The sequence below is a fragment of the Kogia breviceps genome, chromosome 18, assembly GCF_026419965.1.
Source record: "Kogia breviceps isolate mKogBre1 chromosome 18, mKogBre1 haplotype 1, whole genome shotgun sequence".
NCBI lineage: Eukaryota > Metazoa > Chordata > Mammalia > Artiodactyla > Physeteridae > Kogia > Kogia breviceps.
This window is the reverse complement of record NC_081327.1, coordinates 10090155-10106299: the sequence shown is the minus strand read 5'-3', so window position 1 is coordinate 10106299 and position 16145 is coordinate 10090155. Positions and strand designations below refer to the sequence as shown.

General features: G+C 54.8%; 1 protein-coding gene across 1 annotated transcript; it reads right to left on the bottom strand.

Moving 5' to 3' along the window:
• Positions 1-1929: 1929 nt before the first annotated feature.
• CADM4 (cell adhesion molecule 4) lies at positions 1930-16145 on the bottom strand. Its single transcript, XM_059044564.2, has 9 exons — positions 16035-16145; positions 6859-7005; positions 6404-6556; positions 6000-6134; positions 5421-5585; positions 5204-5294; positions 4636-4808; positions 3473-3601; positions 1930-2967 (listed from the first exon to the last, which is right to left on the bottom strand). The coding sequence occupies exons 1-9, from the start codon at positions 16096-16098 to the stop codon at positions 2858-2860; spliced, it is 1167 nt and encodes a 388-aa protein (XP_058900547.1). The 5' UTR covers positions 16099-16145; the 3' UTR covers positions 1930-2857.

Below are 16145 nucleotides of genomic sequence, written 5' to 3'. Positions count from 1 at the left end.
ATATTAGCGCGGGACAATGGGAGGCCTCGGCCGATGGAAGAGCTGATTTGCATATTCCCCGGAGGGGCCATACTCCGGAGCGCATTGATTAGCATATGAGGGGCTTGGCGGGATGGAAAACGCCGGGCAATAGCGCATGCGCACAGGGACTGCGGACTAGCGCGAAGCGGGCATCCTCAGTTCAGTCGGAATCAGTTTGCATCCGGAGAGGGGGCACAAGGGACAAGACCCTTACCAACCCTCACAACCCTCTCCCCATAACCAGGATAAATACTTATTGCTCTCTTGTGTGTCAGGCCCTGTTCTAGAGGGCACCGTGGTTTCCGCAGTGAACATACTCGGTCTCTATCCTGCTGGCCCCCCAGTCAAAGGAAGGAGATTCACACATAATCAGAACCACAACCCGCAGACTTGGGATGAGTAAAGCAGAGGAAGCTGTGGGAGCCACAGGAGGCGCCTGCCCCAGGGAGTCTTTCTGGCAGAGGGAACAGCAAGGGCAAAGGCCTAGAGGCAAAAAAAAATTGCTTGGTTGGAGGAAGTGAAAGCAGTTTAGTGTACCTGGAACAGAGTCAGAGAGGGGAAAGTCTCCTACAGGCGTCGTGAGGAGCTCAGACTTTACAATGAAGATATAGGAAGCTATTGCAGAATTCCAGGCTTCCTGGACGTGACTCACATTCCAGTTTAAGATTCTCCAATGAGATCCCGTTACATTTAGAAAAAATCCAAACCCTTTATCATGGCCCAGGAGCTATACACATGGTCTAACCCTGCTCATCTCTGACTTCAACCCCCATCCCCATACAATCCTGTCTACTTCCACTTCCCCTCTAACACCCCAATCTCTTTACCATCTCAGGTCTTTGCCCTTGCTGTTCCCTTTGCCTGAAGATGCTTTTCCCTCTGATCTTCGAGTAGCTGCTCTTGTGCTCATCATTCATATCCTGGCACAGATGTCAATGTGACAGGCTTCCTCCGATCTTTTTAAGATTAGCACCTCCAGACTGGCTTTAGAGAAGTGAGCGGGTTATGGGTAAAGCAGGATTGGCTATGAGGTGATGGTTGTTGAAGCTGGGGTGACAGATGCATGGGGCTTCACTGTCCTGTCTACTTCTGTATGTTTGATGTTTTCCAAAATAACAAGTTAAAAGAAAACAGTACCCACATCCCCTTACTCTGTATTTTATATTAATAGTACTTATGGCAATCTGAAGTTAAGTTTTTGTTTTGTTTTACTTTTTCCATCCTTGCTGTAGTCTGGTTTCCTCATGAAAGCTTTGTGAAGCTAAGACTGGAGTCAACCTTTTTCACTTTGGGTCCTCAGTGCCTAGAACAGGATCAAGTTTGCGCTTAGTGCTAAGCTGTCTGGAACACCTAACGTTTGCCTGTTTTATTCACCATGGCATCTCCAGCCCTTTGAGCAGCAACTGGCACTAGAGTAAGGTCAATATATTTTTGACTCAAAAATTAGAAGCACTTGTCTAAAATTTAGATGAATGAATGAGGGGCCTGGAATGCCAGGCTAAGGGGCTTTGACTTGATCTAGAGATGAAGGGGAGCTAGAGAAAGATTTTTGAGCAGGGCAGGGACAGGTTTTGACAGGGCAAGATGTGAGTAATTGAAAGTTCCTCTGGAGATTGATGTTAGGGGTGGGGGTAAGCCAGGGGAAGGGTCCAGGCTATTGGGTGGGGATGGGGTAGCTCAGTGGCTACTGAAGAGACAAGACTTGGTGACTTTTGGCTGAAAGACTGACCAGAAAAAAAACAGGTATCTTGGAAGGGTGGAGGTGCCCTTGGAGAAGTAAGGACCCGCTCATGGCCTACACCGTCCACCAGCAACCATCACCCTCCCTCCCTCCTCCCTCAGTTCAGCACCCCTCCCAACATGGTACAGCTCTGGACAGAGGGACAGACACACAGCCACCCCAAACACTTGTTCTCTCCTCAGTTTAATGGTGGTTAGTGGGATTGCCAAACCCCCTCCCCGTTCCCCTCCCTGCCCCGTACAAAATGTGTGGTTTTTTTTTTAAACAAGAAAAAGGGGGCAAAAGCCAGGAATGGGGGGAGGGGGGCGCAATCTGATATTTTCATACAGATTTTTGATTTTTTTTAATATATTATATATAAAACCATAGAGAGCAACGCACCCTCCCCCCAAACTCCTTTCCCCCTCCCCAGGGGGCCTGGAGGAGAGATGGGGAAGGCCCCCCAAGGAGTGGGTGGACAGAGAGACAAATATGGAAGGGACAGATGTGGGGGAAGGAGGTAGAGGGAAGGAGAGCCCAGGAGCCTGGGGAAGGGGGGATTGGAGAAAAGTTGGGGCTGTCTCCCTCATCGCCCCCATCAAAGATATGACACAAAGACACAGAATCCCTGTTTCCACACCCTCCCCCCACCCTTACCCCCACCGTGCAAACATGGCTTTGCAAAGAGGTGCCCAGAGCTCTGTGGAACTCCTCCAATGGCTGGCATGGGGTCTGGGACCCCCAAAGATATCTCTGTTCCCCTTCCCTGCCCACCCCACCCTTCCCAGAATCTGACCCCTCCCCACAAGACCTGGTTCTGCAGCCTAGGGGCCTTGGCCTTCCCCAAGTTATCTTCCCCCAACCCAATCCCTACCGCCCTCCCTGGACTTGGGGGTCTGGACCTTTGGCCCTTGCCCCCCTGGGGGACCCAGACCTCTGGGCCCTTGCTTCTGGCCCTTGCAGAGACCCAGGCATCCGACACCCCCATCCCTGCCCAAGCGTCTGAGGTGTTAGTGGTGGGGGGAGAAGCCCACCATCCCAGACTCTGGTAAATGTCTTTGCAGCTGGCAGTGGGGTGGACCCCAGCCCAGGCCCATGCCTGGGGTGGAGGTGGGGTCAGATAAAGAATTCTTCTTTCCTCTTGTGTCCATCGCTGCCGTTGAGAAAGGCTTCTCTTGCTTCTCCCTGCTCATCCAGGCCACTGGCCTCATGGGTCAGATAGGAGCCTGAGGGGTGTCAGACCCCGGGGCAGAGGCAACAGATATGTGTGGACCCAAGAGTCAGACAGGGAGGCCGACAAGACATACCAGACGAAGGAAGAGAGAGACGGAACATACAGGGAGAGGGAATCAAGTCCAGGGAATAGCAAAACAGGGGCAGAGGAAGAGGTAAAAGCAGAATTAGGAAGACTCCAAAAGTTCACGGAAAGATCAACCCTTATCCGTTCTCTTGACAGTATCCCCTTGTTCTGCTACCAACGAACTCAGCAATTAGGAATTCAAACGCATGGTCTTAATTTAGCTTCAACCCTTCACCTCTTTTAGGGTCCAGGACCAAAAGACCCGCCCCTTTTTGGGATCTGGGCCTCAGGTTTCAAATCCTGGATCTAGGTTCCTCCCCCTCCCGGCTCTACGCCCGCCCTCTTTCGAATCGTGTTTTAGGCCCCACCCCTTTCCGAACGCCACAACCAACCACACCCCTCGCTGAATTTGAGACCCCGCCCCCACTCACCCTTCTGCCGTACTGAGCACCAGACCATGCCCACCAGCACACAGATGATCAGAAACACCAGTAGCGCCAGGATGCCGCCCACAATGGCGTACGGCACCGACGTCTGAGCCTCTACCACCGCACCAGGGTCTGCCAAAGGGACAGGGGGCAGGCCCAGGTCATCAGAGGACGGTCCAAGCCCAGGCCAATCGCTGCCTATCTCTTAAACCATTCTAAACGGCACGTCCAACCACGCCCCCTTATGTGCCACGCCCCTCAAATCACTGCCACTGGTGGCCCTTCCCCTGGTGCCATTTTTTTTTTTTTTTTCTTTTTTTGCGGTACGCGGGCCTCTCATTGTTGTGGCCTCTCCCGTTGCGGAGCACAGGCTCTGGACGCGCAGGCTCAGCGGCCATGGCTCACGGGCCTAGCCGCTCCGCGGCATGTGGGTTCTTCCCGGACCGAGGCACGAACCTGTGTCCCCTGCATCGGCAGGCGGACTCTCAACCATTGCGCCACCAGGGAAGCCCCCCTGGTGCCATTCTTAATGCTCCGTTTCCTCAAGGAATGCGTGTAGGTTTGTACAATGCCCGACCCGGGCCCCGAGTCATTTCGCTAATATCTACCTGCCTCCTCCCCCCGCCCGCCCCATCCCACCACCCCAGAGAACAGAAAGAACACATCCCTCTTCTTTTGACTTCAGGTCCAAGTCCCTCCCCAACTTGTCTGAAACGCTCCGGGTATTTAAAATGCTGAACTAGGGCCCAACCATTCCAAAATTCCTGCCCCACCGTCATAGGAGCTAAACACATAACATTTATTTTGTGCCAGGGGCCTCCAACCGCTTTATATATTTAGCTCATATAGTCTTCACAACAACCCTATGAGGTAGGTGCTGTTGTTTATTTCCACTTAACCGATGAGGAAACTAAGGCGCGAAGTTATCTGCAACAGGACGCTGCAGAACTGAATCTGAACCCGGACGATCAGTCTGGCCCCAGAACTATAAGAACTCTGTGGGCTTTTGACCCCCTGGAATCATTCTTTGTACAGGCCGGGGCCTCAAACACCATCCAATCCAGCCCACCCGTTCCCAAGGCCCAGTCCCACACAGGACAGTGCAGAGACCACGGAAGGCCCCGCCCCTACCCTGAGCCCACAGGCCTTCCGCCGCGCGTCCTCACCGTAGACCACGAGCACATAGAGCGCCCTCGCGTGGCCGTGCTTGTTCGACGCCTCGCAGGTGTAGGTGCCATTATCCGCGGATACCAGGCCGGGCAGCGTAAGCGTCTCCCCGACTGCCTCGGCCCGCTCTGGCAAAGACTCATTCCCCCGGTTCCAGCGGATCTGGTTTGGCCTGGGCGGGGGTATATGAGAGTTAGGGACGCAGGTGCCAGCACCCGATTCTGATGTCTCAGGAATCTAGACATGCCGCATCTCCAAATAAGAGGGTCCTTATTAGCCCTTTCCTTCCTAGAAAACCAACAGTCCTGGACCCAGCTTCCACCCATCACCAGGGTCTCAGGAATCCCAGCCTCTCCCCCAGCCCCTTCCACCCTGAGAATCCAGGAGTCCGGGACCCCACGGCCTCCTTCCTCACGATCTAGCTCCAGACCCCTCCTTTCTCAGGACTCAGAAGTCTGGGCCGCAGCCCCCTCTGTTAGCCCAGTCCCCTCTTTCCTGGGACACAAGTGTCCAGGTCCCCAGCCCTATTCTCCTCAGGACCCTGGAGTCTCGGGCCCCAGAGCTCACCTGGGGTTCCCCGTCACAGCACATGTCAGCACCAGCGTGTCTCCTTCCCTCACCACAGCTTGGGAGGCATGGATCCGGGCCGTGGGGGAGTCTGTGGGCAGAAGTGAGATGAGAGAGTGGTTGTCCGGGTCATCATGCAGACTAGGAACTCCCCCGGGAACAGGAGGCGGGGGTTTGTACACTCCCTCCCCCGGGTGCTGGCCCGCCAGGCACTTACACTGCACATCCAGCACGTACTGCGTCTGTTTGCTGTGTCCGGAGGGCAGCGCCTGGTTCTGCGCCTCGCAGATGATGATACCGCCGTCGTCCTTGCGGTCCACACGAAACCGCACTGTGCTCGCCACGCTCCAGACTTTGCCATTTTCCTGGCTGCTGCTCACTCCTGCCAAGACCCGCCCAGACACTGTCAGGTCGGGGTTATGGCTCCGCCCACCGAAGAAGCACCCCACCCCCAAGCCAATCCCGAAGCAGGCTATTTGCCAAGCTCCGCTCCTTATCCACAGCCCTCGCCTCTACTTCTCCAAACCACGCCGTCCTCGAAAGAGGCCCACCACCCCTCGTGGCTCTTCCCAAAGCTCACCCCTCTTTCACCCCACGCCCTCTCATCTATCAGTTCATTCAATAGCTATATATTGAGTGACTATTGCCTGCCAAACCTGTGCACTCTTCTTCAGGCCCCGCCCACATATAAACCAGCCCTTCCCAAGCCGTGCCTCCTGGAACCCCGCCTCCTCTTAAGTCCCGCCCTTCGCTGGCACCTCCCCCGCCCACCCCCATCCCTGACCCCAGGTAGTACCTTTCAGCTCCTTTCGGTCCCGGTACCAGCGCAGGATGGCGGCCGGGCGGGACCGTGGAACGAGGCAGCTGAGCTCCACCTCGCCGCCCTCCACCGCCTGTTCCCGGACCTCCACTACAGGATTCTCCGGGGCCACTGCCGCAGGGAGAAGGGGGCAAGGAGGAGGTCAAGGGAGGCACCAAGGTGGGCTCAAAGTAACCAGGCTGCGGGATTCCAGGGACCAAAGGGAACAAGGGTCCCAGGTGGCAGGGGTCAAACACAGAGGCCAGAGGTCAGGAAGGCCGGCCTTATTTACTGGGACCAGATGTCCAGGAGGTTAAAAACAGCCAGGGTCAGGTCTCAGGATAAGGGATAAGCAGAGGAGAAAGGAGAAGGGATGGGTCTGAGGAGGGGGAGGCCGTTACCCAGTACAGTGAGCGTGGCAATCTGGTGGTGGGTATCCTCCGTGTAGAGCTGGCAGAAGTAGCCCCCCTCGTCCTCTAGGCGCGCATCTGAGAGCCGGATCCGTACCCGGCGTGGGGAGAACTCCTCAAGCTGGAAACGCTCATCCTTCAGGGCTAGAGAGTGAACAAGAGTGACAAGAGTCAAGGGAATCCTGACCTCAGAAGTCCCACCCTTTCCCCAGGAGCTTAGAGTTCAGCCCTCTGCCTCTTTTCTCCAACCATACGCATGCGTCTAAGGTGCCCACCTAGTTACTCCCTTGGGTACCCAGAACGTTTCATGCCCTCCCACCCACAGGACCAGGAGTCCAGCCCCCAGCCCCCTCCTCCCTCAGACCCTGGAGTCCAGAGTCTCAGCTCTGTCCTCTGTCAGGCCCCAGCCCTCTTCAAGACTTGGGATTCCAGACCCCAGCACTCACCACGGGTACCATTGAAGAAGAGGGTCTGCCGGGCAGGGTTCTGAATGACAACTATAGATCCATCATACTGGTGCAGACGGCAGGTTATCTCGGCCACCCCACCCTCAGCCACTGTCACATTCTCTGTCTGTACTTCCTGTCCTGCCCCTGGACCAGCAGACAGAGAGGTGCAATTCAGTCTTTGCTCTCTCCCTCTGTTCCTCGCCCATCCAAACCTCCAATCCCTCTCCTTTCCCTCTCATTCAGTTCATTACACCCAACACTTCCTGCAGGCTGAAGTCCAGGAGTTGGAGAAAACCTGCCTCCTGCTCTAGAGGAGGTGCAGTCAAGATCCAGTGGAATATGTGCTAATGGGGGTAGCACAGGGCATGCTGGGAGCCCAGAGGAAGTGGAGACTAAGACCACCCAGGGAGAGGGGTGATCAGGGAAGGCTCTACAAGAAAGCTCCATTGGATCCACATTTTAAAGAGTGCACAGGAGTTCACCAGGTACGGGAAACTGCTATGTGTTCACCAAACCCCGTCTTTCACACCTGAGCACATGTTGTAACTTGTCTGTAGAGATGGCCACGATATTCTTCCCGTCCCTGTATGTGCCCTTTGTGAGCTGACTTTGCTGCTCTTCCCATTAACGAAGCACTCTGACCCTGGGAATCTGGGGAGGCCCTGTGACTTGCTTTGAAGTCAATATCACTTTGCTAGAAGTGATATTGTATGAGTTCTGGAGCCTAGGTCTCAAGAGACCTTGCAGCTTCATGCCCTCTTGCTGCCCTGACACGGTCAGGTGAACATGCCTGTACCAGCTTCCATGAGGATGAGAGACCACATGGAGAGAGAAAGCCCAGCCAGAAGCCAGCACCAACTGCCAGCCATGTGAGTGAGGCCATCCCAGACCACCCAGCCCCAGTGGCACCACCAAGTGACTGTAGCCACATGAGTGACTCCAGGTGAGACCAAGAGAATACCCAACTGATACAGTCCAAATTGCTGACCCCCAGAGTCACGAGCAAAAAACATAATTGTTGTTTGAAGACACTATGTTTTGGAGGGTCTCTTAACACCGCTAAAGTTAACTGGTACCACACTCTATTAGGCTACATTTCCTAGGATCCCTTGTGCTTAGGTGGGGCCATGTGACTGATTTCTGGCCAATAGGCTGTAGGCAGAAGAGAGAAACCCCTCTTCCAGCCTGGCTCATCTCACTTGCAATCCTTCATACTGGCTGAATGGACAGGACTCCCCCAAACCCAGAGGAGGACAGGATCACAAGCTGGAAGGAGCCCAGCGCCCTGACTTCCTGCCCCCTGTGACCTGCCTGCACAGGACTGTAGCATGAGTGAGAAATACACTTTTTTGTTAAGCCATTGAGATTTCAGGGCTGTTGTTATAGCAGTTAACGTACCCTGATTAATCCAACAGAGGGACAAGGTAAGGGGTTAGTAAGGGGGTGTTTCCAGCCAAGGAAACAGCGTAAAGCCCAAAGCTGAGATTAATCATCAGCAGCAGCATCATCGTCACTGTCATCTTCAAAACAACAATAACCATAACAGCGTCTGTTTATTAGGCACTTCCTGTTCCAGGCTTTGTGCTAGGGGCATTATCTACATAATTTCCATTTAATCATCACAATACCTGAACAAGGGAGGCATTATTATCAATCACCAGTTTTTTTTTCCCAGTTCCCATTTTATAGATGAGAAAATTGGTCCAGAGAGAGAAAATGACTTGGCCAAGGTCACAGCCTGAGAGTAGCAGAGGCAGGGTCTGCCTCCAGATCTTTCTGATTCCGTAACCTGCATCCACATCCATTCCTGGTTCTCTGGGTGAAAAGTGTCCAGCATTGGTGAGGGGTTGTGGGCTGTGCTTATGAAGGGCCTCAAATGCCAGGCTAGGAGATTAGCTTTCATCCAGAAGGCCAGTGCAGAAACTGAAGCAGGAAAGAGCCACGATCAGATCTGGTTATTTACCTTTAAATGCTGGACAACTCTCACTTCATGTCTCTTACATACTGTCTCATTCATTCATTTGAGCAGCGGGGAAGTTTTCAGGGGCTGGGTGCCCAGAGATGAGTCACATGAGGTCCCTGTCCTGGAAAGCCTTCAACATTTATGGGGAGGTAGACACAGATCACTGTAAAATCCCATCAGAAGTGTTATGGTCCCTGTAAGAGGGATAGGTAACCTTATTTTGGGGGCTGAGGGGTGGAAAAGATTAATTCTGGGGAGAGGAGGCAGAGACAGCTAGCTTCCTACCCAGCATCCATTCTTCCCTTTCTCTTTAGAAAAAGAAACCTGGTTGTATTTTACGGTTGCCCTATATCCAGCAGAAAGAGACATTTCCCAGACTCCTTTGCAGCTAAGTGAGGCCATGTGATAAAATTTTGTCCAACTGGATATCAGGAAAAGTGTCATGTGATAATTTTGAGAGGACTTTCTAAAGAAAGGAGATAAGTCCTTTTTCCACCAGGTCACCTTTATGGAATTAGTATGTGATGGAATTCTGGAACCAAGAGCTGGAAGGTGCCTGGGTCTCTGGTGATGATGTGGAGCTGCCATAAAAGGCCTGGATGCCTACTTCTAGCTTCTTTTTTTTTTTTTTTTTTTCCCCGTACGCGGGCCTCTCACTGTTGTGGCCTCTCTCGTCGCGGAGCACAGGCTCCAGACGCGCAGGCTCAGCGGCCATGGCTCACGGGCCCAGCCGCTCCGCGGCACGTGGGATCTTCCCGGACCGGGACACAAACCCATGTCCCCTACATCGGCAGGCGGACTCTCAACCACTGCGCCACCAGGGAAGCCCCTACTTCTGGCTTCTTTTATCTTTGAATATAATGCTTTGTGAATTTAAGCCACTATTAGTGGTTTATCTAGTCCTTCCCAGAATATCAATTTTAACATGTCCAATCCTTGCGCCAAATGTTTTCTTTCCCATATTTTCTCAGTCTTGGTAAATGTCACAACCTGGTTGTTCAGACCAAAATACCTAGAAATCACCCAAGTTTTCACCCTTTCCCTCACCTCTAACATCAGCAAGATCTATCCATTCTATTTCCAAAATATATCCCAAACCTGTTCACCTTTGGCTACCTCACCTACCATCACCTAGTCCAAGGACCTTCAAGAGCTATTCATGAGTCTCCCTTCTTCCCCACCTGCCTCCCCCCAGGCCAGTTTCAACACAGCCAGAGTGTTTACAACACTCTGAAGGCTGTCCATGACACTTAGAATAAAATCTAGACCCCTTCCCTGGGTCTTCAAGGTGCTTGGTGGTGGCCCTTCTCTGACCACAGTTCCGAACGCCCTCCTGCTACTCAGTTCACTCTGGGCTCACTGGCCTTGATGTCCCTCCAACATGCTGAGCTTGTTCCCACCCCAGGGCCTTTGCACTGGCTCTTCCATCTGCCAGGAATGTTCTTCTTGATCGTCCCAGGACTGCCTCCCGTTCTCATTCAGGTCTCTGTGACTCAGATCAGAGAGGCCTTTGCTCACTTCCTGTGCCTTCCCCTCCAGAACACTTCCTTATTTCGTCACCACTGTTTTATTTCCTCTATGGAAATTTCACCGAAATTATTTTATTAATTTGCATACTTGTTTGTTGTCTGCTTGTCCCTCATCACTCGAATATACACCCCATGAAGGCAGGGATGTAATCCCTTGGGTTTACTGCAGCACCCTAGTGCCTGGAAGTGTGCCTGGGGAGGCACATGCATGGGGATGTCTCTGGGGAGACTGATGCATGAATCGCACGTGTCAGGCAGGATCTCATTTCATCCTCACAGCAACTTTGTGACATCACATTATTCTCATCTTAAACACCTGGGTGGATCCCAGCTGGACCACTTGCCATCTGTGTGACCTGGGACAACTGGCTTAACCTTTCTGAGCCTCAGATACCGTGTCTGTAAAGTGGGGATGATGCCAATGCCTGATTCACAAGGATTGGCCCAGGACCTGAGGCTCAGGGAGCCCTCTGTGCAAAGCTGCTGCTATTATAACCTCTGGAAACATGCCCATCCACCTGAAAACTGGCCTGCCTACACATTCTGGCACTTTAAAAAAACGATCTTGAAGCCTATCCATGGATCCTGGACCTCAGGACTAGCCCAATGCTAGCCCCCCATTTTATAGATGTGGAAAACGAGGCTCAGGGGTCCCAGGCAAGTCAGTGGCAGAAACTCAACATCTCTTGGGAGCCCTCAGGACCTCTGGGTCTGCCCCCCCAAATGTGTCCCCTGCTCTCTGCTTGAGGGTGCACATGGGGTGAGGGTGGGGGGCTTTTGTCTTATTCCCTCCCCCTCCTGAGGAGTCAGTAACCAACAGTGTCTGTGCCTGGAATATTAATGTCCTAGGAGCTTTTGTTTCGGGGTTGGGGGGTGGTGAGGCAGGACTTTCTGGTCAGAGAGGGGCTGAGCTTGGGGACTGGGGCACTGGCCCTTTAAACTGTGTTGACAGCCTGGAGTCGTCATGGGGATGGTGCCTGTAAAAAGCGACCGGGGAGGGTTTGGGGAAGAGTGGCTGAAAAGGTGATATGTAGAGACCCAGAATCCAGCACTCTTCTCCTTTAGACCTGGAAATCCAGCCCCCCCACCCCAGCTGGCTCCTCTCCCAGGATCCAGGAGTCCTGGTTTCTAGTGCCCTCCTCCATCAGGATCAGGAATCGGGGTCCTCAGCATCTTCTTCCCTCAAATCCAGAAGTCCCAAGCCCTCAGCCTTCTCCCTCCTCAAATCCAGGATTCTGGGCCTCCAAGCCCCTCCTCCTTCAGGACCCAGGAGTCAGGGGTCCAGACTACACAGCTGGTGGATGTTTCCACGGAGACTAAGCCGAATGGGGGGAGTACTTCCTGGGTCCTGAGTCAGCGAATACCCAAGGGAGTCTCAAGGTCACAGTTCCGGGAAGGTCACAGCCACCACCTCCATATCCTCTCCCCAAGGGGCTCGTGGCATCATGCCTCCTTCCCCCACAACCTCCCCTAGGGAGGTGGTACGTCCCTGCGTCCTGACCGAACCCCCCCTCAGCCCCCCATCAATGGCGGAGTCCGAACATCCTCGCACAAAGCATCAATTCTTCCCCAACTCAGCCTTGTGAAGGCGCCTGTATTCGCAGGACCTAGGCATCAGGGTCCCAGCCCCTCCTCCCTCAGAAACCTGGACTGGGACCCCCAGCCCCTTCCTCTCTCAGGACTCAAGAATCTGTACCCACCCCAGCCTCCATCAAGACCTAGGTGTCTGGGACCCCAGCCCCCTTCTCCCTCTGGGCACAGGAGTTCAAGCTCCCTTCCTCCCTCTGATCCAGGAGTCTAAGACCCCAGGCCTTCCTCCCTCAGACCCAGGACCCAGGCCTCCGGCCCCTCCCGGCTCAGACCCAGGATCCAGGCCCCCGGCTCCTCCTCCCTCAGAACCAGGATCCAGGCCCCCAGCCCCTCCCTCCTCAGACCCAGGATCCAGCTCCCTGGCCCCCGCTCCCTCAGAACCAGAATCTAGGCCCCCGGCTCTTCCTCCCTCAGACCCAGGATCCAGGCCCCCGGCCCCTCCCCACTCAGACCCAGAGTCCAGGCCCCCAGCTCCCTCCTGGGAACTTCTGACTCCAGCTCCACAGTCCCCAACCCCCAGAACCACAGCCCAGCTCCGCAGCCTGCTCTTCCTCCTCCTGTCTTTGAAGCAAGCATCAGGTGGGGGCGTAGGGGTGAGTCAGCAGCTCACACACAAAGTTACCCCTGTGGTCCCCACGTTCCTGGGATACTTAGAGCTCCCTGGATTCTGGGCCTCAAGCCCAGCCAGGGGGTAGGGGAGTTCCTCCGGAGGTTCCCCCTGGGTGAGGGGTCAGGGGAAGAATTCCTGCTCCAGGAAGGGGGTGAGCCTGCACTGAGCACCCACTGTCCTCTCCTCCACCCCCAGGGCCCTGTATTTGCCCCCTTCCAGAAGAGCCTGGGCTCTGCAGCCGTCCTCTTGCCCTACTGGGTGCCGGCTGAGGAGCCTTGGTGCCCGGTTCCCAGAGGACCTATGGGCCTGGGGTCTGCACAGGCAGGAACCAGTGGGTGCTTATGTCCTGGTGCCACAGGGCAATGGGTGCTGGCGAGTCCAACAGTCTCCCGCCCCCCCCCCGCCCCTCACACCACCCAGAGAGAGAAAGCTGCCTTTGTGTTCCCCAAGACCGGGACAGGCCAGGCTCACACGACATTAACCCACCCCAGGCCCCAGCCCTGCTGCGTCTAAGGTCTTGGAATCCATTGCGGAACCTGACCCCCGCTCTGGGGACTCCGGCATTCGGCTCATGGGTGGGTGAGGAACAGTGACAGAACTCTGTTTTCCGAGTGGCTGGGCAGAATTTTAGGAGGGAGGGAAGACTGAGTCACTTGGGAGGGAAACATTATTCGGGATCAACAAACTCTCCCTCCACAAAGCCCCCCAACTCTTCATAGCTTCTTTATCTTTTCTTTGGATCTGGAGATCTGTTTCCTCTGCTCCTTTCTGTTCCATCCAGTTCCTGGCCTGTGGGTCTCTGCTTCTGCCTGTGGGCATCTCTGGGCAGGCAAGCCATCTCTCTCTCACTTCCTCTCGCCCACCCACCCTGGACCTCTTCTTTCTCTTGGCATAAATCTCATCAGCCTCTGCTGGTATTCTTGGTAGATGAGGGAGCCAAGAAAAAGAGAATACAGTCCTGAAAGGGTGTAAATGAACCCCATCTTCCATCCCCACTCCTGCTGGCTGGGCAAGGTGAGAGGGGAAGGGGAGTGACTAAGAGGGAAACGTGGGGACCATGGACAACTCCTAAAATCTGGTGGCCAAAGCCATTCAGAGATAACCAGAGAAAAGGAAAGCGTGAAGGGTCCTCTGAGATCAGGTCCTCCAGCTGCCTACTCCATGCTTTACAGAAGGGGAAGTGAGGCTCAGAGCGGGAAAGAGCAGGGGCTGACCCAGAATTACATCAGAGAGGCCTGGTTCCAGAGTGCTTCCCATGACACCTAGCTCTCTCCCAGCTTGTAAAGTCCCACCGCATTTTATTTAGAGAAAGTTTATAGAAGGCATTAGTGTACCAGGAAGCAGTGACTTTAAAACCAAACAACGGACCAGCCTGTAGAGCTACCTCCCAGAAGTGCTGGAGAAAGGATTTTTGAACTGCAAAGGTGGTCATCTTAGGCTATACTCTGATTCTGAGAATCCAAGTTCCCACGATTCTAAGCCCTCAAGATTCTAGATGTCAGAGGTGTCAAGATCCAGAATCTCCAAGAGGTCAAGGTTTCAGAATTGTGAAGATATCAGGAGGTTAGAATGCTAATGCCAGCAAAGATCTAGAACTTTAAAGGTGTCAAGATTATAAAGACTTTGGGATTCTGGAAGCCTAAAGATGTCAACGCTTCTAAAATACCCTCAGGTTCTTTGTTTACTGGATTCGTTGGTTCTAGGAGTCTATGAGCCTGGGTTTTAGTGCCTAACAAAGAAAGAGAGACACAATTGGATGGAGATGTAGCTAAGGTACCAAAGTGCTCATCTGGGAAACTGGCATGTCTGCCACAAAGAAAGGAGTTAATGGTGAAAGTTCTGAAGCGATGGCAGAAGACTATAAAAGAAAGCAAGGTGGAGGGTGACAGGTCGACTGTGCCCCTCACCTTGCCCCGAGGAGAGGAGAGGGAGGCTCTGCCTCAGACTCGAATGGGGAAGGTGTCACTGCACCCAACTTGCCAGAAACCCCTTCAGGGGTCCAAGCTGCAGTTCCTTTCCTTTCAGGTCACCAAGTTCAACATCCCCACTTTACAGAAAGGGAAACTGAGGCCCCAAGAGAGGAGGGTGCTTGCCATGGGCTACCCTGGCAAATGGCAAGAGCCAGGATTTAAACCCAGGCAGGCCCCCAGCACTGTGCCATCTGGTCACAGCTCCCAAATTTCTACAGGACGTGCGGCCCTCCCACTTCTGCTCAGCCACCTCCCAGTCATCCGCTCCCCTCAGGAGTGGCTTCCGCCATCGGGGACGGGGTGACCTGTGGCAGGTGCCAGGCACACACAGTGTGAGAGTGTGAGTGTGGGGCTGACATTTCCTGACCTTGTCCCGGATCTCAGGGTCGCCCTATCTTGGAGGTCTCCAGCTTTTCACCGTGCGTGATAAGGGTATGTGGAGGGCTCCCTGGAGGTCCTGGAAGGGGCTTCTCTGTAGCTCGTGGCCTGGGTGTGTGAACGGGTGTGGAGGGGCAGCATTTGGGAGGCATTTGCTGAATCCACGTGTGTGTCCACATGCCAAGGTTCCCCATACACATTTTCCCTCCAGGGCCCTCCAGGGCAATTGATCCATGGCCCTCCCTGAATCAATTTCTCTTCAGGGGCACAGAGGGATAGAGAGATGGAGAAACGAAGGATGGCAATGGGGGAGCCCAGGATGGAGGATGTAAGGGGAGAAAGGAGAGTCAAGGGTAGAAAGGAGAGGCGGAGAGACAGGCAACAGGGAGACAGTGGGCCAGAGAGAGGGGAGAGAGTGGGGAATGAGGGAGATAGGTGATAGAGGGGGCTAGAGAAACAGGAATGACAGAAAGGGGACAGAGAGACAAGGGAATGGGACAGATGAGGGACAGAGAACCAGAGGTGACAGTAAGACAGGGACAGAGAAGGAGAATGGGGGCAGAGGGGGGGCAAAAATACAGGGGGACAGAGAAGGGAGTCGAGAGGATGATGGGGGGCAGGCAGATTGACCCAGTAAAAAGGGACAGAGACCAAGGGACAGATGTAGGGGACAAAGACAGGATAGAGAGCTGGGGGACAGGGAGGCAAGGAGAAAGGGGGACAGACAGAGAGGGACAGTCTTGGAGACTGAGGGACAGAGGACAAGGGTAGGGGGACAAGGAGAGAGACTGAGGGACTCAGAGACAGGCGGACAGAGGGACCCAGAGACCGGACAGAAGGACAGCGGGGCCGGCCCCGAGAAGGCTGGCTTGGGGTCGGACTGGGGGTCTCGGGCCCTTTGTCCCGCCGGGATCGGGGCCTGTGCGGGGTGGGGGTGGGGGCTGCGGCACGGAGGCCGGGGCCCGCGCCCCCTCCCCCGCTCGCGGCTCCCGGCTCGCGGCTCCCGGCCCGCGCTGCGCTTTGTCCCGGGGAGGGGGCCCGGCCCGGCCCCGCGCGCATTGTTCCGCCTCTGCGGCCCCGCGGCCGCCGGGCTGTCACTGCGGCGCACCCCCCACCCCGGCCCCTGACCCTACCTGGCCCCGCCGCGGCCGCCCACAGCAGCAGCAGCGGCCACTGGAAGCGCCGGGCCCGGCCCATGGTGCCGCCGCCGCCGCCGCTGCTCGCTCCCGGCCGGCACCTGCACC